This window comes from Poromitra crassiceps (genome assembly GCF_964638095.1).
Source record: "Poromitra crassiceps genome assembly, chromosome: 16".
Taxonomy (NCBI): domain Eukaryota; kingdom Metazoa; phylum Chordata; class Actinopteri; order Beryciformes; family Melamphaidae; genus Poromitra; species Poromitra crassiceps.
The window spans coordinates 2,819,561-2,839,551 of record NC_139645.1 but is presented as its reverse complement, the minus strand read 5'-3'; the positions used below and the strand labels follow the sequence as shown (position 1 = coordinate 2,839,551).

The following is a 19,991-nucleotide window of genomic DNA, read 5'->3' as shown; positions in this document are numbered from 1 at the left end:
GGTCTGACGGCAGTAGGTGGTCTGGTTCTGATGGGCGGAGGTCTCACGCCCTCCACTTTGCCTCAGGGTCTGGCTCTGGGCGCCGCATTCGTTTCCTCCATCAACATTGCCGGTCTGACTTTTGACACTTCGTCAAAATAATCAGAAAAACAAAACGAAACACTACAACTCCCCATCCAATCAAATGAGGTGTGTATGTGTTCCTGTTTCTATGTGTGCAGGTGGTTTCCTGATCACCCAGAGGATGCTGGACATGTTCAAGCGTCCCACTGACCCTCCTGAGTACAACTACCTGTACCTTCTGCCCGGGGCCACGTTTGTCGGAGGCTACGGCGCATCGCTGGCCGCTGGATACAGCATTGAGCAGGTGACAGATACAGCATTGAGCAGGTGACAGATACAGCATTGAGCAGGTGACGGGACCTTCAAGAGAGGCCATGAGGACATTTGATCATACACCTCTAGGCTATTTGCATTTCACCTCCGACAAGAAGACGCGACGCTGCTTTCAAGTCTGTCATTTACCTAGATTTTGCTAGAAAGAAGAACGTCGTTTCACCTTTTCGCCAACTTAGGGCGCTGCTTGATGATGTCACTATAGGTTGACTGTACAGTACAGCGTAAGACAGTACAGCGTAAGACAGTACAGCGTAAGGAGTTTGAATGTTTTGATGAATTAAAAACAACCACAATCCAAGACAGAAACACGACATGTGCTGTGAGCCTCAAAATACTTAATACCAACACTTTACTAGCCTGTACTCCACTGTATCAGAATGTACTGATGTACTGTAGTGTAGTCAACCTAGTGACATCATCAAATGCAAATGAACTAGAGTCATGTGATTAAATGTTTCATATTTTATATATGAAACATTTATATATCAATATTTGCTCCCAGTCTGTTAATGGTTTATACTTTTTTGCTATTCCAGTCTGCGACACAGAATGAAATCAGTCAATTCTCTGGATGTTCTGTGTGTTATGTCCCATTTGGTTATATGGCACACACTGCTCATCTAATCCAGGTTCTCAAACCTTTTCCATCTAAAGGACCCCTAACTGATCAGATTTGGTCCCAGGGTCCCCCCCATCTGATAATAAAGTGTTTTATTACAGGAAGTGTATGAAACTCATGACCAAAAGAGTCATACATGTGTTACTTATGGATGGAATTAATAGTGAAAATGAATTATCCCCCTTTTTGCTAGGGACCCCCTGGGACCCTCAAGGACCCCTGGGGGGTCCCCAGACCCCATCCTGGGAGGGTGTCCCTCTCTGTGAGGCTCTTCCCAAGTTTTCCCATGTTTCTTTCTAATGAGGTTTCTGTGGGAGTTTTTCCGAGGTTTCTGTGGGAGTTTTTCCTAGTTCTCATTAAGGGTCTTAACGTTAGGGGGTGTCGTTAGGTTAGGGGGCTTTTCATTTATTGTTTTTAATGTGAGCTTGTGAAGCCTTTTTGAGACTATAGCTATTAGGACGGCTGTAGCTCAGGAGGTAGAGCGGGTCGTCCACTAATCGCTTTGGATAAAAGAGGTCGGTGGTTCGATCCCCGCCTCCTCCAGTCTGCATGTCGAAGTGTCCTTGGGCAAGACACTGAACCCCAAATTGCTCTTGATGGTGTGCCAGCACCCTGCGTGGCAGCCTGCCGCCATCGGTGTGTGAATGGGTGAATGTACCTACTGACTGTGAAGCCCTTTGGATAAAAGCGCTAATATAAATGCAGGCCATTTACCATTAACCATTTGAAGGCCTGTAGAAATAAAGCTACCTTGTAAAGGTGTCACAATACACTCAGTTTACGATACGATACACGATATTGGGTTCACGGTAACGATACGATACGATATTTTAACAATATTTTTTTGCGATTTGTAAGTTGAGGGGGCATCCTCCACGCTAATTTGAGTAATTTCACCATTTTCATCCTCCGTGTCTGTAACGTCCCTCGTCTGTTCAAGCAAAGCAATGAAAAGGAGAGCGAGCATGCAGTCGGATGCAGATCAGTGCCACCATGTTCAGCTTCTTTTTCTCGCGATATGAGATTTCATCTCAACGATACATATTGTCACGTTTTGATATCGCGATATATTGTGACAGCCCTACTACCTTGTGATTGTTGTGGTGTTTAGATGATGTACCTGGGCTCAGGTTTGTGCTGTGTGGGGGCACTGGCAGGCCTGTCCGCCCAGCGCACCAGTCGCCTGGGCAACACCTTGGGCATGATGGGAGTGACAGGGGGCATCGCTGCCACCCTGGGCGCCCTCAAACCCTCTCCAGAGCTGCTGTCCCAGATGTCTCTGGCCATGGCCACCGGAGGAACCCTGGGTAGGTAGCCTCTTGTTTTGATGGAAGAGATACGTACAGCTCTCGCTTGAGATATCTGTAGTCATGCCAGGTGTTTTGTTTTCATACGGTTTCAGAATCAGGATTTTGTTTGTGTTGCATGCTGCTGTGAATTACTAGCCTGATATTCAAACTGCATCATCCATTCATAAACTCATTGCGTCTTCGTCTGAGATGGATTTCTATGAGGGGGCGGGCTTCGGTCTTCTCTAACCAATCACTAGAGACCACTGTGTCCACGGCAACCTAACCTCACATCGCCACCAGGCTCTTCCCCAGCCGCAGCAGTCTTGCTAGTCAGTAGTCACAAGCACCAGCTAAAGTAGTTTTATTGCCCCCGCAGGGAAATTGGTTTGCAGACAGGAAATATAAAATACACACATTACACACTTTAAGCAGCCAAAGTCTTTGTACTTGTCGTTTTAACGTAAGTTCGTTAAAACGACAAGTAGAAAGTCGTCCGACTTTGGCTGCTTATAACGTTAGTAGTCAATCTTTGCTTTTGCCACAGCTGTGTCTGTTTCTGTTGTGCATGACTGACAACAGCGTTAGCCAATCAGCGCCCGTCAAATAACATTTAACTCGGACCAAAACGTTAAAAAAAAAAAGATTTAAAGACAATATTTTTTCGATGTTGTTTTTTTAAGTTTAGGTCAGAGTGAAATGTTCTATGGTCTCTCCCGATTCTAAATATAGCTGAACCGTTTGGTTTGAACAAGTAGAACTATTTTTATACGCATTTTACGAAATGTCTATGGGAAAATAAATGGCGGGTGAAAATCTCTGGTACAGTGCTGAAGCAGGAAGTGACGTTCCACTTTGGCCTCTCTATAGGAGCTTTCCATCTGCGTTTCAGTCTAGACTTAAGTTAAAACAAGAGCTTAAAGCTGGGGCACATGATATCTCCGCCTCCCCCCAAACCCTCACAGTTGTTTACAACATGTCAAGCCCATGATGAATGGGTTACATGTCATTCACTTTGTGTGTGATTATCTTCTCTTTGAAGAACGAGTGTGGATTGTCTCTAACGTAACGGAGCATCCATCATCCTGTCCAAACGCCGTGATGACTTGAGATCGTCATCGTGCCTGAACGTGCGAGATGTTAATAGTATTTTTTAGATAGCAGGATGATAAATTTTGTTATACTCTGGACACGCACACAAGCAATTTGCTCCGCCTCAAATTAGTAACCGTATACCCTTCTTTTTTTTTTTTTTTTAGAGAAAAAATATTATCTTTTTGACAACGCTCCTCAGAGCTTTGCCTCAAGACTGTTTGGATCCCTTTGAAGACGATGCCCAATATGAAGAGGGACGTAACTGAAAACAGGTGTCGGCTTTTTAACCAGCTGCACACGAGCTTTTACGTCCTCGTACTCAGACTTCGTCAGTGGCTGATCCTTGATTTAGCCAGACACAATAACTCATTGTCATTTACGGAAATCTGCGTCCCCCTGCATCTTTTGCGTTTTTACCTGATTTGATTTAATATCTCGAGTGTGTGTGTGTGTGTTCCCTCTCGTCTCCCTTTTAGGTCTGACCATCGCCAAGCGCATCGAGATCGCAGACCTGCCCCAGCTGGTGGCAGCCTTCCACAGCCTGGTGGGGCTGGCGGCCGTCCTCACCTGCGTTGCCGAGTACATGATCGAGTTCCCGCACCTGGACGCCCACCCGGCCGCCAACGTGGTCAAGACCGTGGCCTATCTGGGCACCTACATCGGAGGGGTGACCTTCAGCGGGTCGCTGGTGGCCTACGGAAAGCTTCAAGGTGCCCCGGACACACAAAGCAAACACACATGTACATATAGATACCGTGCAGGTGCTGAGATATGGGAATAGCGTGTCAATATAGTACCCCGCTAACGAGTCTTAATCCTTGATCTTCAGTTCAGACAGACATGCAAATATCTCTCTAAACACTGTGAGCTCTGTGTCCTCTGCTGCTGATTGCATCCTTTCATCTGGTTAAAGCCAAAGATCCTCTGCTAAATCCTGGCCCGGAGTTGGAGTTGTGAGTGTGTGTGTGTGTGTCCGCACTCACACTCACACACACACACACACACGTGCGCACACACACACTCGCTCAGTGTGTAGTGTGACTGATAAAAAAGCACACATGAGGAGCTTTCTAGTCATGTTCTATAGAGACACTGCGTAACGCGTCATCATTCAGAAACCACGCCCAAAACGAGGGGGAAACAAACAACCCCCCAATCCTGACGTTCTCCTATGTTGCGTGCATGGTTGTGTGTTGCACACAAAGATCATATATACGGAAGATGAACACTCCGAATTACTTCCTTGACAGCTAGATCCACATTTTTCTTCTTGCCAATTCTCAATGGCTTCCTTGTTTTGCTCGGGAGTACAAAAAAACGCTAATTGGCGATTTTTTTTTACATTTGTTGTCTGCGCAGCCCACCACACAACAGCTTTTAGCTATGTTTAATTCAAGGAAAATGACGCTGGTGTATGGAAGTGAACAGAGAGCTTTCCCCCCGTGATGGGCGTGGCCTATTTCATGCAGTGTCTCTATGGGCAGTGGCAGTGGCTGCCTGGCTGTGGTTGGTGGAGTGCTGCTGTCTGATCTGTTGACGGGACAGAGCCAGAGACGGCTGATTGGTGGGCTGGACAGAGGCGTCACTCTGAGGACATTCCTCTGGGCTCCAAGATGCCACGGAGAAAGAAAGCAAAGTGGCATACGTTATCTTGTCGCATGATTTCCCGTCAGCCCCACCACACAAGAGGATTTGATGTTGTTTCTTATTGGTTCTAAGGCGTTCTAGACTCCGCCCCCCTGCATTTGCCCGGACGCCACATGTTGAACGCTGGTCTGATGGCGGCGTCCATGGGTGGCATGATCCCCTTCATGCTCAGCACCAGCTACAACACTGGCATGGGCTGTCTGCTGGGAGTGTCTGGACTGTCCACGGTGATGGTAAGTCCTCACTGGGACAACGTGACATACAGTACATTATAAAAAAAATTAATAAGTCACTACTGATGATGATGATGATTATGATATACCAGTGTTTCCCCTAGACATTTTGTCAGGCCTGGAGGGATTTCGAAACGTACCCCGACCGCAACGGTGGGGGCCCTCGCTGGCGACGTTAAACCTTTAGCTAACCTGTTCGCATCTATGTTCGCAATGGCATCCCAAGTATCATCATACTATTATGATACAGTTGTATTATGGGATGTGCATTTCCCAGGCAACGACACATGTTGACACGTTTTGGAACAGCGCTGCACGCTGGCACGATGCTCCTAAAAGCAAAATGCTTATTGTTTTGAATGATTTGGCATCTTCTATTACTGTCAACACCAGTATTGTTGTATTGTAATAATATGCCATAAAGGTTTATTGAAATTTTGGGAAGAGCAGGATTTTTTTGTTTTGTTTTTTTGTTTGCAATTTCCTTTCTGGCCTGGCGGGGGCGCTGTTGGCCTGGCGGGCCCACCAGGCCTGTAGAATGGTAGCAGAAACACTGTATATGATACAGGTAATAACAGAGACTAAGATATAAGTAGTACATTGTTTATTTACCCCCCCCCCCCTAATTTCCATTTAACCCTTGCTTATGTCCGTACTGATGATGACTGGTTGTCCCTATACTAGGGTGTGACGCTGACAGCAGCCATCGGGGGCGCCGACATGCCGGTGGTCATCACAGTGTTGAACAGCTACTCTGGATGGGCGCTGTGTGCGGAAGGCTTCCTACTAGACAACAACCTCATGACCATCGTGGGCGCTCTGATTGGCTCCTCCGGTGCCATCCTCTCCTACATCATGTGTGTGGTGAGTAGGCCGTAGTAGACACACACACACACACACACACACTACAACCACCACCATCATCCTTATCATCAGTACAGTATATTACAGCAGAGGTTCTCAAATGTTTTTCAGCCAAGGACCCCTTGGCTTACAAGATAGAAAATATACCGGGGACCCCCTCATTCTGATTTGTGATTTTTGGGCTAAGCTTAATTGTTTCCACGGTAACGTGCTTGACTTTTAATTTGATAGGTTTGTTATTAGAATGTAATCCATGAACCATTTTAGATTTAAAGCATAAACTATTTTCGTTGAACTATGAAGATTTTGCAATTACATTTACATTACGTCATTTAGCAGACGCTTTTGTTTTGTCCAAAGCGACTTACAATATCACAATTTGTCAACAGTACAGAAAACCACTATGCAACACAATCAATGACAGCCAAGATATTTTGATAGACTAGCACCATGTAGGAAGTAGTTTGAGAAGGAATAAGTAACATGTAGCATTTTTTTTTTTTTGTGGACAGTCCGCGGAGAAGCCCGAGTCTGGGCTCAATGACTTTTCACTGGTAAAAATTTACCTGAAAACTTTTTGCGGACCCCCTGGCAAAGTGCCACGGACCCCTGGGGGGTCCGCGGACCCCCATTTGAGAACCACTGTATTACAGTGTGTGACCAGTTATTGACCCCCTATCGCTCTTCCAAGGCAATGAACCGCTCCTTGCCGAACGTGATCCTGGGGGGATACGGCACCACCTCCACAGCCGGGGGGAAACCCATGGAGATCGTTGGCACTCACACTGAAGTCAACGTGGATCAGTCCATTGAGCTGATCAAAGAAGCCAACAGCATCATCATCACACCAGGTACATTATACACACACGCAACACAGGGGACATTGCATCAGTGTCCAGTGGTCATCATCACTAAAGGCTGTCCTGTCAAACAGAGTCGACTTCTGTGTGAAACATTCAATAGAGAGGCAAAGTGGACGTCACTTCCTGCTTCAGCACTGTACCAGAGATTTTCTTCCGCAATTTATTTCCCCATAGACATTTCGTAAAATGCTTATAGAAATAGTTTTACTTGGTCAAACCAAACGGTTCACCTATGTTTAGAATCGGGAGAGACCATAGCACATTTCATTCACCAAAATAAAAATAAAACATCTAAAAAATATTTTCTTTAAACCTGCATTTTTGTTTTTACCTTTTGGTCCGAGTTAAATGTTATGCGATCTCTCCTGTTTCTAAATATATCTGAACCGTTTGGTTTGACCAAGTAAAACTATTTTTATAAGCATTTTACGAAATGTCTATGGGAAAATAAATGGCGGATAAAAATCTCTGGTACAGTGCTGAAGCAGGAAGTGACGTTCACTTTGGCTCTCTATAAAGAGACGAGCAGATTAGAGTTGTAATTTAAAACGTCCCTGTGTTTACTGTGCATTTAAGTCTGGCCTCGCTCACAGAGTTGGCATGCATCCTCTCCTCTCTCTCTGCCCAGACAGGTTTTCATAGTCCACTTCACTGGCTGATTGTAACTGCTCACCTGTGTGCTGCTCCAGAGTTCACTGGCTGATTCAAACTCTGCTCACCTTTTGCGCTGCTCCACTCTGAAGCTCTCCATGGTGCTAAACCTGTTTTGAGGCATTTTGGCCCTTTTAGTCGGCTCCACGTTACCATTTTGTAGAGCCAGTGTAACCAGTCTGTTGTTTTTGGAGGAGCGCTGTGGGCGTTTTAAAGCTGAAAAAAGTTGAACATTAGAGGAAAAGCGCCCTGATCGTCTTTTTCACTCCTACCTTTTCTCCTCCCCAGGGATTTTCAACCTCGGCTGCTGCCAGAATTGGCAGTAATCTGGCTTTCATGTTGACAGTGAACAACATCAAACAGACAAAAATAGCTGGCTACCAGCCGTGTGGTCGTTGTGTTCTGATCTGTACTGCACGTGACTACAGGGGAAAACAAACGCTCCGTGCGCTGTGTTTTGTGCACAATGAAAGCGCTCTCTCAACATTTTCATAGCGTTCCGACTGAAAAAAACGCTTTTGGTGTGAATGTCCCCTAAAAGGTTACCAGCCAGAGTGGCAGGTGATCCTATTTTATCTACCGAAGACAAATTTGACCAGCCTTTTTGCTTTTGGAAGGTGTTCATTTTTCAAACCCTGCATACATACAAACACACGCAGCCAAACCCCTCCTGGCTACAGTAGCACTCCTGTACGGGCTGTCCAACCTGCTGCTGCTGTCCAGCATCAAGTTCAGCCTGTCCTCACAGGCCTGGAGCAGAGAGCAGACACGTGCGGGTGTCCAGGGAAGCTTTGGGTCCACATCAGAGAAACTGAAGATGGGACACACCTGGGGCCAGTATGTCTCCTCTTCTGTAGTCCAGATGCTGTCACGATTAATAAGACCAAACCATCTCATCTGATCACCTTCACCTGACGAAAGGACCGATTCCACGCAATGCCTTGCCAAAATGTAGGGGGAGTGGGGGGGGGGGGGGGGGGGGGGTAGTAGAGAATCATCTCCAGAAGATCTAGACGCTCCATAGGACCTTGTGGAGATGGTCAGCATCTGATTGATGGCCACAGAACTCCAGGATACTAGAGGAGGATAGATAAGGCGAGACATGGTTTGTAACCATGAGAGGGAGCTGTTTGTCCACAAATGATCCCACAGCTTGCTGGTGACACATATAATAGTGTGTCAGTTCTAGATGTTTGTTACAGTAAGAGTCAACGATAGTGAGTTTGATTTGTGAGGGAGACGGTGACTACACTTCTTATCAAGTTAAAGCCAAGCTGGTCTGAAGACTGATCAGGAGGACCACGAAGGACTCGCGTCGATCACATGATACAGACTGTCTTTGCTGTTCGTGTTCTGACGGTACCAAACCGATGCACCGAGGGGGCTGCCGTGTGGTCCGTCGGGCCGTGTGGTCCGTCCGACACGCCGGTTCGATTACAGAACCAGTGAAAAGTCATTGAGCCCAGACTCGGGCTTCTCCGCGGACTGTCCACAACAAAAGCATGGCAGTGAGGAAACAAGAAGGTTCTGGCTTGTCTGGGGAGTCGTCGCAGGATACGACTTTAACGGGCCTGACTGGGTCGGACTGCTTCAGGGGAGACTTGATTAGGGGGGCAACAGTGAACTCTACAAGATACCCCACCACCAGGGTACCCCACCACCAGGGTTACACGGGGGTTATGCAGAGGCAGGGAAAGGAGGGCTTTGCACGCAGGGCACCCAAATCCCACACCACACATACAGTATGTACACACACACACACACAGACACACACACACACACACACACACACACACACATGCATACATTTCCGACAAAGAAGGTTTTCCTCTGAATAATGTCTCCCAGACCATCACAGTATGATTGAATAGAGAGAGAGACTGCGGTGACGATGGGGACGAGCGAGCAGACACAGAGGATCAGAGAAGATAGACGAGCGAGCAGACACAGAGGATCAGAGAAGATAGGCAGAGGAGGACAAACAGACACAGAGGATCAGAGAAGATAGGCAGAGGAGACGAGCGAGCAGACACAGAGGATCAGAGAAGATAGGCAGAGGAGACGAGCGAGCAGACACAGAGGATCAGAGAAGATAGGCAGAGGAGGACAAACAGACACAGAGGATCAGAGAAGATAGGCAGAGGAGACGAGCGAGCAGACACAGAGGATCAGAGAAGATAGACGAGCGAGCAGACACAGAGGATCAGAGAAGATAGGCAGAGGAGGACAAAGGACGAGCGAGCAGACACAGAGGATCAGAGAAGATAGGCAGAGGAGACGAGCGAGCAGACACAGAGGATCAGAGAAGATAGGCAGAGGAGACGAGCGAGCAGACACAGAGGATCAGAGAAGATAGGCAGAGGAGACGAGCGAGCAGACACAGAGGATCAGAGAAGATAGGCAGAGGAGGACAAAGGAAGGAATGTAGGGCAGAAGAACAATCCCTGCTGGTTTTACTGTTTGGATTTCAGAATTAACAGTGGATTTGGACTAGCTGTCAATGTCTATCAAGAAAATGCCCATCATGGAAAATCCTATTTCATAAAATGTGATTTATTTAACTGTGTAGTGCCATAGGCAATCATGGACTGATTGTAAGATCATCGGTTCATCATCATCATCAGTTCGTTGTGTGTGTTTTGCGTGTGTTTTTAGGTTGGGGTCTGTGTGCAGCAAAAGCCCAGTACCCGATTGCAGACCTGGTGAAGATGCTGTCAGAACAGGGCAAGAGTGTCAGGTGAGTTTCTCTACGCATACGTCATACACTTCATCTTCAGACAAAACATACGTCATACACTTCATCATCAGACAAAACAATTGAGATATATCACCCATGGAAATAGCTCTCTTAATTACAGCGCTGTCTGTTGCTGTCTACTAGGTTGGATTACACCTGCGTCTACTTTTAGATACTGATGTTCTCTTTTGAGCCTGCTCTCAAGGTCCACACTTGAACATCACATTGAACACTTGAACATTCTGGTTATTCAGTTATGGAAATCACCCGCTCCGCGCGCTAGCAGACGCAGCTCGCACCAACTACGCAATTATATTAACTACCCTACCCCCCTATTAACTATCCACCCTAGTTACTTCAAATTTGGCTCAAACGTCCACTTGGACTCAAGGATGAACTGATTTCGATTTTGGTGGTCAAAGTTCAAGGACCTCATGACCGTCATTTTTTTCATGTACCGTATGTTAATGCAATATCTCAGGAACGCCTTGAGGGAATCTCTCCAAATTTGGCCCAAACATCCACTTGGACTCGAGGATGAACCGATTCAATTTTGGTGGTCACAAGTTCAAGGTCACTGTGACCTCACGCCCGCAAGTTTCATGCTCGTTAATGCGATATCTCAGGAACGCCATGACAGAATTTCTTCAAATTTAGCTTCAAAAACATCCACTTGGACTCACGGATTATCTGGTTAGATTTTGGTGGTCAAAGTTCAAGGTCACTGTGGTCGCATGTCCGTCCCTTCCATCAAGGAAAAGGGGCGGGGCTAGGTAAAAGGGGTGGGGCTAGGTAAAAGGGGCCATAGCCTGGGATAGGAAGCTCATAGAGAGTCGGGATTCGAGGGGTGGGTAGGAGGTGTGGCCAGGGGGTGTGGGTGGTGGGAAGGGGCGTGGTGAGGGAAAGGGGTGGGGATATGGAAAAGTGGCCATAGCTAGCGATAGGAAGGTCATAGAGGATCTGGGTTTGATGGTTGGCTAAAGGTGGGAGGGGGTGTGGGGGTCAGGGAAGGGTCATAGAGAGTCAGGGTTTGAGGTGTGGGTAGAGGCAGTGGTTGGGGGGGGATGTGGGTGGTTTTGGGGTAGCGGTAGGACTGCTTTCCATGTTGAAAACGATTAGCCGTGTTGTTGAGGTGCCCCCCAACATTGCCTAAAGTGCCATAAGGCTGAACGGCCACACCACTGCGCTGTGGGCTTCAAGGTATTTGTGCTTGTATGAGTCTGGACAGACATGGATGTAGACCGCAGACTCGTTGGCATACGACCACGAGGTGATATTTCTAGTTTCTTGATGAGGGATGTAAGTGGCTGACATGATCTTGTTGAGTCATAAACATCTGCATTATTCAAATAAATTGAAAAACTGTAAACTACTGGCCACTCCTGTACAGTATGCATGTTTCATATTAAGGGAGAGAGGGATGGTACAAACTTTTCATTGCATTTAAAGGTACATTTGTATTTTATTTTTCGAAGAAGTGTGTTTTGACATTGTGTACTGGGGCGTAGTGAGGTTTCTCCAATAAAAAAAATAAAAAAATCGTTGATTAGTGATGGTTTTGTGTGTCTGTGTGCATCAGGTTTGGTATCCACCCAGTGGCTGGTCGTATGCCAGGCCAGTTGAACGTCCTCCTGGCCGAGGCCGGTGTTCCCTATGACGTGGTCCTGGAGATGGATGAGATCAACGAGGACTTCCCAGGTAAACTGGACTACGACTCCCACAGAGATCATAGGAGTTTACAATCTTCTCCTAGTCCGTGGCTGTCACTTCATGCTGGAAGGTGGGGGATAATATTACTAAATCAGCGTACCGGTATGTGTAATAAATGCATCCCCCCCTTTCATCTATGCCTGGAGCGAGCTAATGTTGATTGCATATTGATGTTTAGACATGCCATGTATCAGGGTAACCGACTGTTTTCCTTAGTAACCAAGGCATGCACTGTGTCACCATGGCTACTGGTTACCATGCACTCTGAGACACATGGTTCTGTTTATGACAGAGGGAGATAAGTGTGGTGCGGCAGAACCCAGTTAACGTTCGCGGGAACAGTTGCGGCGCACTTTATCAGCGGGTCCTGTTGGGGCTGTTCTTCATTTGAATTGCCTGGTAAAAGTTTTGAATGTTTGTGTCTTGTGACCCACAGAGACGGACCTGACGCTGGTCATCGGCGCCAATGACACGGTGAATTCTGCAGCACAGGAAGACCCCAACTCTATCATTGCTGGCATGCCTGTCCTGGAGGTGTGGAAGTCTAAGCAGGTGGGTCCCAAAATGATCAGCACATGATAGATTTTTGCTGTGTGATAGAAAAAGAGCAGGGGTGTCCAAACTTGTTTGAATGGGGTCCAGATTAGATAATGTGAAAATACCAGGGGGCCAGCTGCTTCTCGCATCGCGTTATAAAAATTAAAAATAAACGAATCACATTCAATACAATTGTACTCTTAAAGGAACACTCCGCCCATTTTCAACCAGCTTTGTATCATTAGAACATCAGTAGTATATCAGAAAACTGTAAACGGTTTTGAAGTCTGTCATTTAATTTGACAGTTATTGAGTGTTAAAGTGGTCCACACTAACTCAAATTAATAACTCATTAACTCAAATCAACTCTCAATAACTGTCAAACTATTCATCATTCATCTAGTTTGACAGTGAGAGTTGATTTGAGTGAATGAGTTATTAATTTGAGTTAGTGTGGACCAGTGATGTCACTGGTCCACACTTTAACACTCAATAACTGTCAAATTAAATGACAGACTTCAAAACAGTTTACAGTTTTCTGATATACTACTGATGTTCTAATGATACAAAGCTGGTTGAAAATGGGCGGAGTGTTCCTTTAAGGATTTTGTTTACTGTCTGAAAACATTAGTTCCACTTGGTGCTTGTCTCTATAAACTGTATGATAGTGCTGTCATCGTTAGATGAATGGAAAAAATGCTTATTGAACTTGCTTGATTAGCCAATACTGTGTGGAGGGCCACATAATAGTATATTTTGAGAGACAAGACGAGGGCCACTTAAAATCGTTCCGCGGGCCGCAATCGGCCCCCGGGGCCGGGCTTTGGACATTCGTGAAAAAGAGTGACGGTGTGTTCTTGTCTTCCCTCCAGGTGATCGTGATGAAGCGTACCCTCGGCGTGGGCTACGCTGCAGTAGATAACCCCATCTTCTACAAACCCAACACATCCATGTTGCTGGGAGACGCCAAGAAGACGTGCGACAGCCTCCAAGCCAAGATCAGAGAGTCCTACTACTAGTTATGCCCTCGTTAGCTTACCACCATCATGCATTGTTCTCCAAGACAAAGGCAGATCGACGGGTACTGCCCAGTATGGACATGTAGGATATATATATATATTTTCAACTTTAAAACCTGATAGAGAACAGATTTATTGGGTCTTCCACAAATGTGATAATAACATAATGCTGTATCGAATGTGCACAAGATTATTTCCTTGAAATTGAGGGATACAAATAATACAAATGCATGTAACTGATTTGTAAATAAAAAACATTTAAATGTGGTCAATTTGAATTCCATTTCATATGATTGCATTTCATATTTCTCGTATTTTGTTTTAGCTCATACAGTAGGTAGCTGTAACTAGCTGTAACTGAATAGTGGGCAAAAGTGCAGCTTATGCAAAAACAAAGAATTGGCTTACATACATTATAAATTAACTGCAATTTCCAACTGCACAAGCAGTTATAATTTAAAAAATCAGACATTAGGTTGGTTGAAAGAATGATCAAGACAGTAATGAGCCTCAGTAAGTGCCTCGGGGCACTCGCCCACCTTCATCTCAGTCAGATACCTCAGATGTTTTGTTGGCAGCTGGTTTTGTTCAGTTTTCGCTTTGCCAATTTGCCAGTCTTGGCTGCTGTTGTCGAATTCAGATTTATGATTTCAGTCTGTTTCTTGTATTCACTTTATTATCAAACACACTGCATCCAGGTTTGAACTTTTCAAATCATTTGTACAGTATTTTGATACAAGTGTCACAAAATAAAATATCACTCATTTCACAATAAAAAGTGAACTGGACATGATCTGTCTCTGCAGATAAATCCACTCTTTTTAGCTGCGTTCAGTCTTTCCACACTGCATTCCTCAACATTTTCCAGCCGAGATCTTGGCTTTGTTGATAAGTGAGTGCAGGTAGGCGTAGAAGAAGAGCAGGTTATCATATTCTCCACTGTACTCCTGAGCCATGCAATGCTTATGGTAGTCCTTTAGGAAGTAGTAAATAGCTTCGATCGTAGACAGGTAGGTGTCTGGCTTGCCCTTCTGATGGCGCCAGAAACACGTTTTCCTCGTCTTCAGCTCCACCTGCAGCAAAGCTAAGAGCACAACGTGCGTCGGTCAGAATGCACACAGGATGGAACACTGGGTGAGGTAACGTTCAACAGCGTTGTGGGTGAAATAAGTCTGCCCCCTTTGTAATAACCGGCACTCAGGAGGCGCTTTGAAATGCTGCATAAATGCAATCTCTCATAATTACCCTGCAGCCTCTCGTCCGTGATGATCCTGTTGGTCTGGTTCCAGGTGCTGTCGATGAAGACCACCCTCTGGAGGGGATACACCCTTGACTCCGAGCCGTCGGCATCATCTGGGGTCCTTGACCCGGGGTCTTCAGCAGTGTGTGTGGTCCCCGGTGCTTCCTCGCTCCTCGGCCTCTTCGGGAAGGGCTCATCAGCGGAGTCATGTGCCCCGCTGTCAGCCCTGTGACGCAAACACTGCATCATGTCTTGTATCGTGACTGACCCTGGACCAGGGAACACCAGCACCACCTGGACAGAGTGGAGTGGCAACTACGAGTCAGAGTGGAATAGTAACATACAAAACTAGACAATTTTATTGGTATATTTTTCGAAAAGAAAATCTATATGCTTTCTTGTGTAGTGTGGTAATTTGTATATGCTCAAATGTAGGCTATATGTAGTATTATATATACAAATTCTGTATATTATGAGGAGAAAAAAACTGAAAACATGAGACCACTTCATGGAGTAATCAAATCAAAGAAATTGGAGAAGAGAAAACACAAATGTTTCTCAATGTTTCTCGGTGTGTAGCTTAAACTATCAAATAGTAGCTGTTGAAGTTTGACCAGAAGAAGAAGAACAAGAAGCAGTGTTGGGCAAGTTACTTTCAAAATGTAATATACTACATATTACTAGTTACTTTCATTTGAATAAGTTACTTTACAATATTACTTTCTGTAACTCGTTACTTATTACACTACTTTTGCATTACTTTTACCAAAACAACAGCAGCAGCAGAATGACATCGCTGCCCCGGAACCATCCCGAAAAATAATTTCAACCGCCTTGAAGTCAGTGTAAACAATCCAAAATTCTAAATGTTATTCTTTTCCTTTGTTATTGTCATCTGTAGTGGTTATTTGCATAAAAACACACAGTTTGATTAGGAAATGATTGTATCTTTTTTAAATATGTGCTTTCATTTAATAAAATGTAACTCAATTTGTAACTTGAGTTACTTGACAAAGTAACTGGTATAATATTACTGAAATCCTATAATTAATAAGTTATATTACTGGGTTACTGCTAAAAGTAATATATTACATGTAATATGTTACTTTTGTAATGAGTTACCCCCAACACTGACAAGAAGTAGCAGGAGTATGAAGCCGGTAAACACGACAACACTTGAAAAGACATTAGAAGGGATAAATGAAAGGCATCATATCAGGTTTCAGGATAAGAAGCAACTCACTTTGTCCCTTTCATAGTCAGGTATGCAGGGGTACGTGTATATCGTGACGTCACTGGGAGCCAGGATCTTGGCGTGGATTGCAGTGCTCTTGCCGTCCGTCTCATTGGGATGCTTGATGATGTCTATCTTCACAGGGAGCTAAGCACAAGATACAAGATAGAGTCTGGTCAACATGGTTACATTTTAAAGGAACCGCTCACCCTAAAATCCAGAATACATATATTCCCTCTCACCTGTAGTGCTATTTATCCAGCTATATCATTTTGTGTTAGTTGCCTGCGTTTTGGAGATATCGGCCGCAGAGTTTCTGCAATACAATGGAACTGGATGGCACTCGGCTTGTGCTGCTCAAAATGCCAAAGAAATACATTTGATAAAGTCAACAGCAATGTCTCTTTCCAGGAATCATGACCTGGTTACTCAAGATAATCCACAGACCTCGTTATGAGCAGTTTCATGGAGGAACTATTTTCTTTTGACCGAACGACACCCGCTAGCTGCTAGCTAGTTCCTACATGAGACTGCAAAAGAAGATAGTTCCTACATGAAACTGCTCACAACAAAGTCTGTGCATTATTTTGAGTAACCGGGTCATGATTTCTGGAAAGAGACAATGATACAAGATGCAAGATGTTTATTGTCACACGGATGTACAAGTACACACGGTGAAATGCTTGAGCTGAGTTATGTTCCGTTACAGTCATCATCATCATCGTCAATGGGCTCAATGCTGTTGAGTTTTTCAAATGTATTTTTTTGGGTGCTTCGGGCACCACAAGCCGAGTGCCATCCAGTTCCATTGTATTCAAGAGAAGGCAGACATCTCTGCGGCCGATATCTCCAAAACTCAGGAAACTATCCCAAAACGATATAGCTGGTGCGCTATGGTTACATTTTAAACTACAAAAGAGCTCATGGGGGGGGAAGAACTGTGCAACGGTTTCACGAATCATACCAAAAAAAAATCCTCCATATAAAGACAGCACTATTACTGCCACTCTGCAGACCTTCTCTTATTAAAAGAACAATCAAGTGAGTGTAACCTCTCACCTACCTTGATTGAGGGGATTTCTTGCTCGTTGACACCCACTAACGAGCAGCATGTGTAGCAGAAGAACATCCTTGATCCTCCACATTTAGAACACTTCAACCTGCCCCCCTGCTGGGCAGTCTCTAGCACTGCATGCGATGCCAATCGTAGACGTTGGAGCGGCGGCTGCTCGGCGAGATCACGCGTGTCCGAGGAATCGGTGGAGACGGTCGTGTCGTCACGGCAACCGGGATGGAGGTGCTGGTCCTGATCCAGGCTACTCATGTCGTGCTCTTAAAAATGTTGATGATGCCGGAGGAACTTGTTCAAGTGCAGTACATGGGCCGGGGCATTAAGAGCTGAAGGGGAACAAATAAGGGAAATATTAGCAGACACAGGTGTATACAATATATTAGAACACGGCTCTCTCGAATACTCGATTCTGATTGGTCAATCAACAATATTCACCGGTCATTATTTCTCGACAACCGACCGCTGCTCTGCCACACCTGGATTAATCAGTTGGTAAGAGCATTTTGTCCGCAGACGCTACTAATTAGGCCAACCAGTTGCAGCTGTGGTGTCTTGTGTGCCAATTACGAATGAAACCGCTTTGTGTTGAAAACGCTATTAAAAAATCTATTTGAATAATTATTTTTGTCAGATTATTGAATGATTTAGTTGTAGGCCGTGTTCTAAGCGGGATAATGTATACTGAGCCGGTGATTACTGGAAATAATGACCTTCAGGTGAATATTAAGCCCTCCGCTGCGCATCGGGCTCAATCATTCACCTGTCGGTCATTATTTCCACAGTAATCACCGGCTCAGTATACATTATCCCTTACATAACGTAGGGTGACCAGACGTCCCCGATTTCCGGGGACAGTGCCCGTTTTTGGTGACCTGTCCCCGGCTGGGAGCTGTCCCCGGAAATGTCTCCGATTGTCTACTCCTCGTCCACAGCCGACATTACTGTCCATCAGAGGACTATCTCTATAGCGGGCTAATTTTAAAAAGTATAGTGAAGAACTGACATCATATGAAACTAGAAGACCTGCAGCCTCCATTGGTCCCAACCATGTCATGCTACAGATGTTATTCATTTAGTGCAATCTCCAAATGTCAAACGTTTTTGATATGAAATCAGAGGATGAATTTTTCTATGGTGTTCCTCGAGGTCTTAATGTGGCATTTTGGAGGGATATCAGCCATAGTTTATTATAGCACCATGGTCAAAATACATGAAACCACAATTGTCCCCCTTTTTATTTCATAGATAATAACATTGGATATTTGAATGATATATTGACTGCAGTACTGAAAATATCCCCGATTTTCATTTCAGAAATCTGGTCATGGTATGTTAAGCCCTTTGAGACATGCTTGTGATAAAGGGGTATATAAATATAAATAAACATTAAATCTCACAAGTGGGGGCAAGTGAAATAGACAACCGGACAGCCAAGATATGGGTTTTTTTTGTGCTACCTTTCTTAGAAATTCGAGTTTTTCTTTGTCAGACAGGTGGCAGTACTGAGAAAGACAGGAAATATAGAAAAAGCTTGCAACAACTATATCATGGCATGACACAATTCAAACGCATGTTATCGCGTGTATGTGGAGCACGCACGGACAGACGAGACGGATGGCAGTTTAGTGAGACTACACCACAAAGACAGGAGAAAGGAAGCTAATCTCGTTAAGTCAGACTGATGGACTGTGCCCCAGATTGACTGACAGGGAGCTTATTACCTGCCATCATCAGACTACTAGACTACTAACGTTAGCTTGTGAGTGAAAAAAGCTAACCTACATTGAATGTGTGGCCTCAAAACAAAACAGCATTTCGCATCTGCAAAGATCGACCATGCCACGACTTTCAAGCAGCTATCTAATCGTAATGCTTTTCTGTATCATTCTTTCTCTTCACTTGTCTTTAGCCCCATGCATCTAAACCTAAACCTGACCAGCAGACAGACATGACACTGTTCCAGCATGCTCCCCTGTTAGCTAACGTTAGCTTGCACTGCAGTTTACGCACGACTACAGCAGCACTGTCTGCTAACAGCAGAAGAAACACCGTCGTCAGGGCACAATTGCGGTTAGCACCAGGTAACATGCTCCCACTCGTACTCACATTATTCACAATATAAGCGGTTGTTTTTAGCGACACCAGTTTCAGATGCAGGAGACAGTGCGCATTGTGATGATTGTGCGTTTCTTCTTCTACGCCGGAAGTACAGCTCCATATGAGGGGATGTGCTTTCCCGTGGTTGGCTAGTGTTGCTAGGCAACATAGCATGAAGCAAGCATGGCCAAGGCAGGCGATAATGAAGAGGACCCCATCGACAGTTTAGACAAAATGTATCAAGCAACAAGCACTGGTAAGTGGTAACTAACGTTTGAATGAAAAATATGAAAAATGAAAAAATATGAATTTAGGACCAAGGACGTAGGTTCGACTTTGACATTGGTAGGGACACATTGGGAGGTCTGCGAAGCGTGCAAAGCACACTATGAGCACGCAGAGCGCACAATATTTCTAGTTAACAATAATTATGCTACATACTATATGAGGGATCAGCCGAGCAGCATTTTGGTAAACAAACCGCGTCACTGGGTGGCAACGGCAATGGAACCCTATGGAGCCCAAGTGGCGCGAGGCTCGAGTGGCGCTGACTCTAGCCAGTTAACTCTGTTTATATTTTAAAAACTGCCATGTTCACATAACTTTAACACGACATGCATATATTATACATCATTCAAATATAAGCGATGTGATGTATAGTTTTTGAGATATTAACGTTTGTTTG

At 45.0% G+C, this 19,991-nt stretch overlaps 2 protein-coding genes across 5 annotated transcripts in view; one reads left to right on the top strand and one right to left on the bottom strand.

Moving 5' to 3' along the window:
- nnt2 (nicotinamide nucleotide transhydrogenase 2) overlaps positions 1 to 14,186 on the top strand; it is a gene marked incomplete at its 3' end in the record, with an annotated part of 28,340 nt that extends 14,154 nt beyond the window's left edge. For 3 of the 4 annotated variants that reach the window (XM_083652729.1, XM_083652730.1, XM_083652731.1), the window contains exons 12-22: positions 2 to 112; positions 222 to 367; positions 2,130 to 2,325; positions 3,879 to 4,112; positions 5,122 to 5,282; positions 5,967 to 6,146; positions 6,838 to 6,997; positions 10,316 to 10,397; positions 11,977 to 12,095; positions 12,544 to 12,659; positions 13,517 to 14,186. In XM_083652729.1, coding sequence (XP_083508855.1) covers positions 2 to 112; positions 222 to 367; positions 2,130 to 2,325; positions 3,879 to 4,112; positions 5,122 to 5,282; positions 5,967 to 6,146; positions 6,838 to 6,997; positions 10,316 to 10,397; positions 11,977 to 12,095; positions 12,544 to 12,659; positions 13,517 to 13,663 — 1,652 coding nt within the window. Of the gene's footprint in view, position 1; positions 113 to 221; positions 368 to 2,129; positions 2,326 to 3,878; positions 4,113 to 5,121; positions 5,283 to 5,966; positions 6,147 to 6,837; positions 6,998 to 10,315; positions 10,402 to 11,976; positions 12,096 to 12,543; positions 12,660 to 13,516 lie in introns of those variants that run through there. The other variant, XM_083652732.1, reaches the window with a different exon arrangement.
- A 133-nt stretch (positions 14,187 to 14,319) lies between these two features.
- On the bottom strand, positions 14,320 to 19,402 carry dtwd1 (DTW domain containing 1). The gene is made up of 5 exons (XM_083652733.1): positions 19,316 to 19,402; positions 17,201 to 17,535; positions 16,147 to 16,284; positions 14,909 to 15,197; positions 14,320 to 14,747 (listed from the first exon to the last, which is right to left on the bottom strand). The coding sequence occupies exons 2-5, from the start codon at positions 17,459 to 17,461 to the stop codon at positions 14,518 to 14,520; spliced, it is 918 nt and encodes a 305-aa protein (XP_083508859.1). The 5' UTR covers positions 17,462 to 17,535; positions 19,316 to 19,402; the 3' UTR covers positions 14,320 to 14,517.
- Between the last annotated feature and the right edge of the window lie 589 nt (positions 19,403 to 19,991).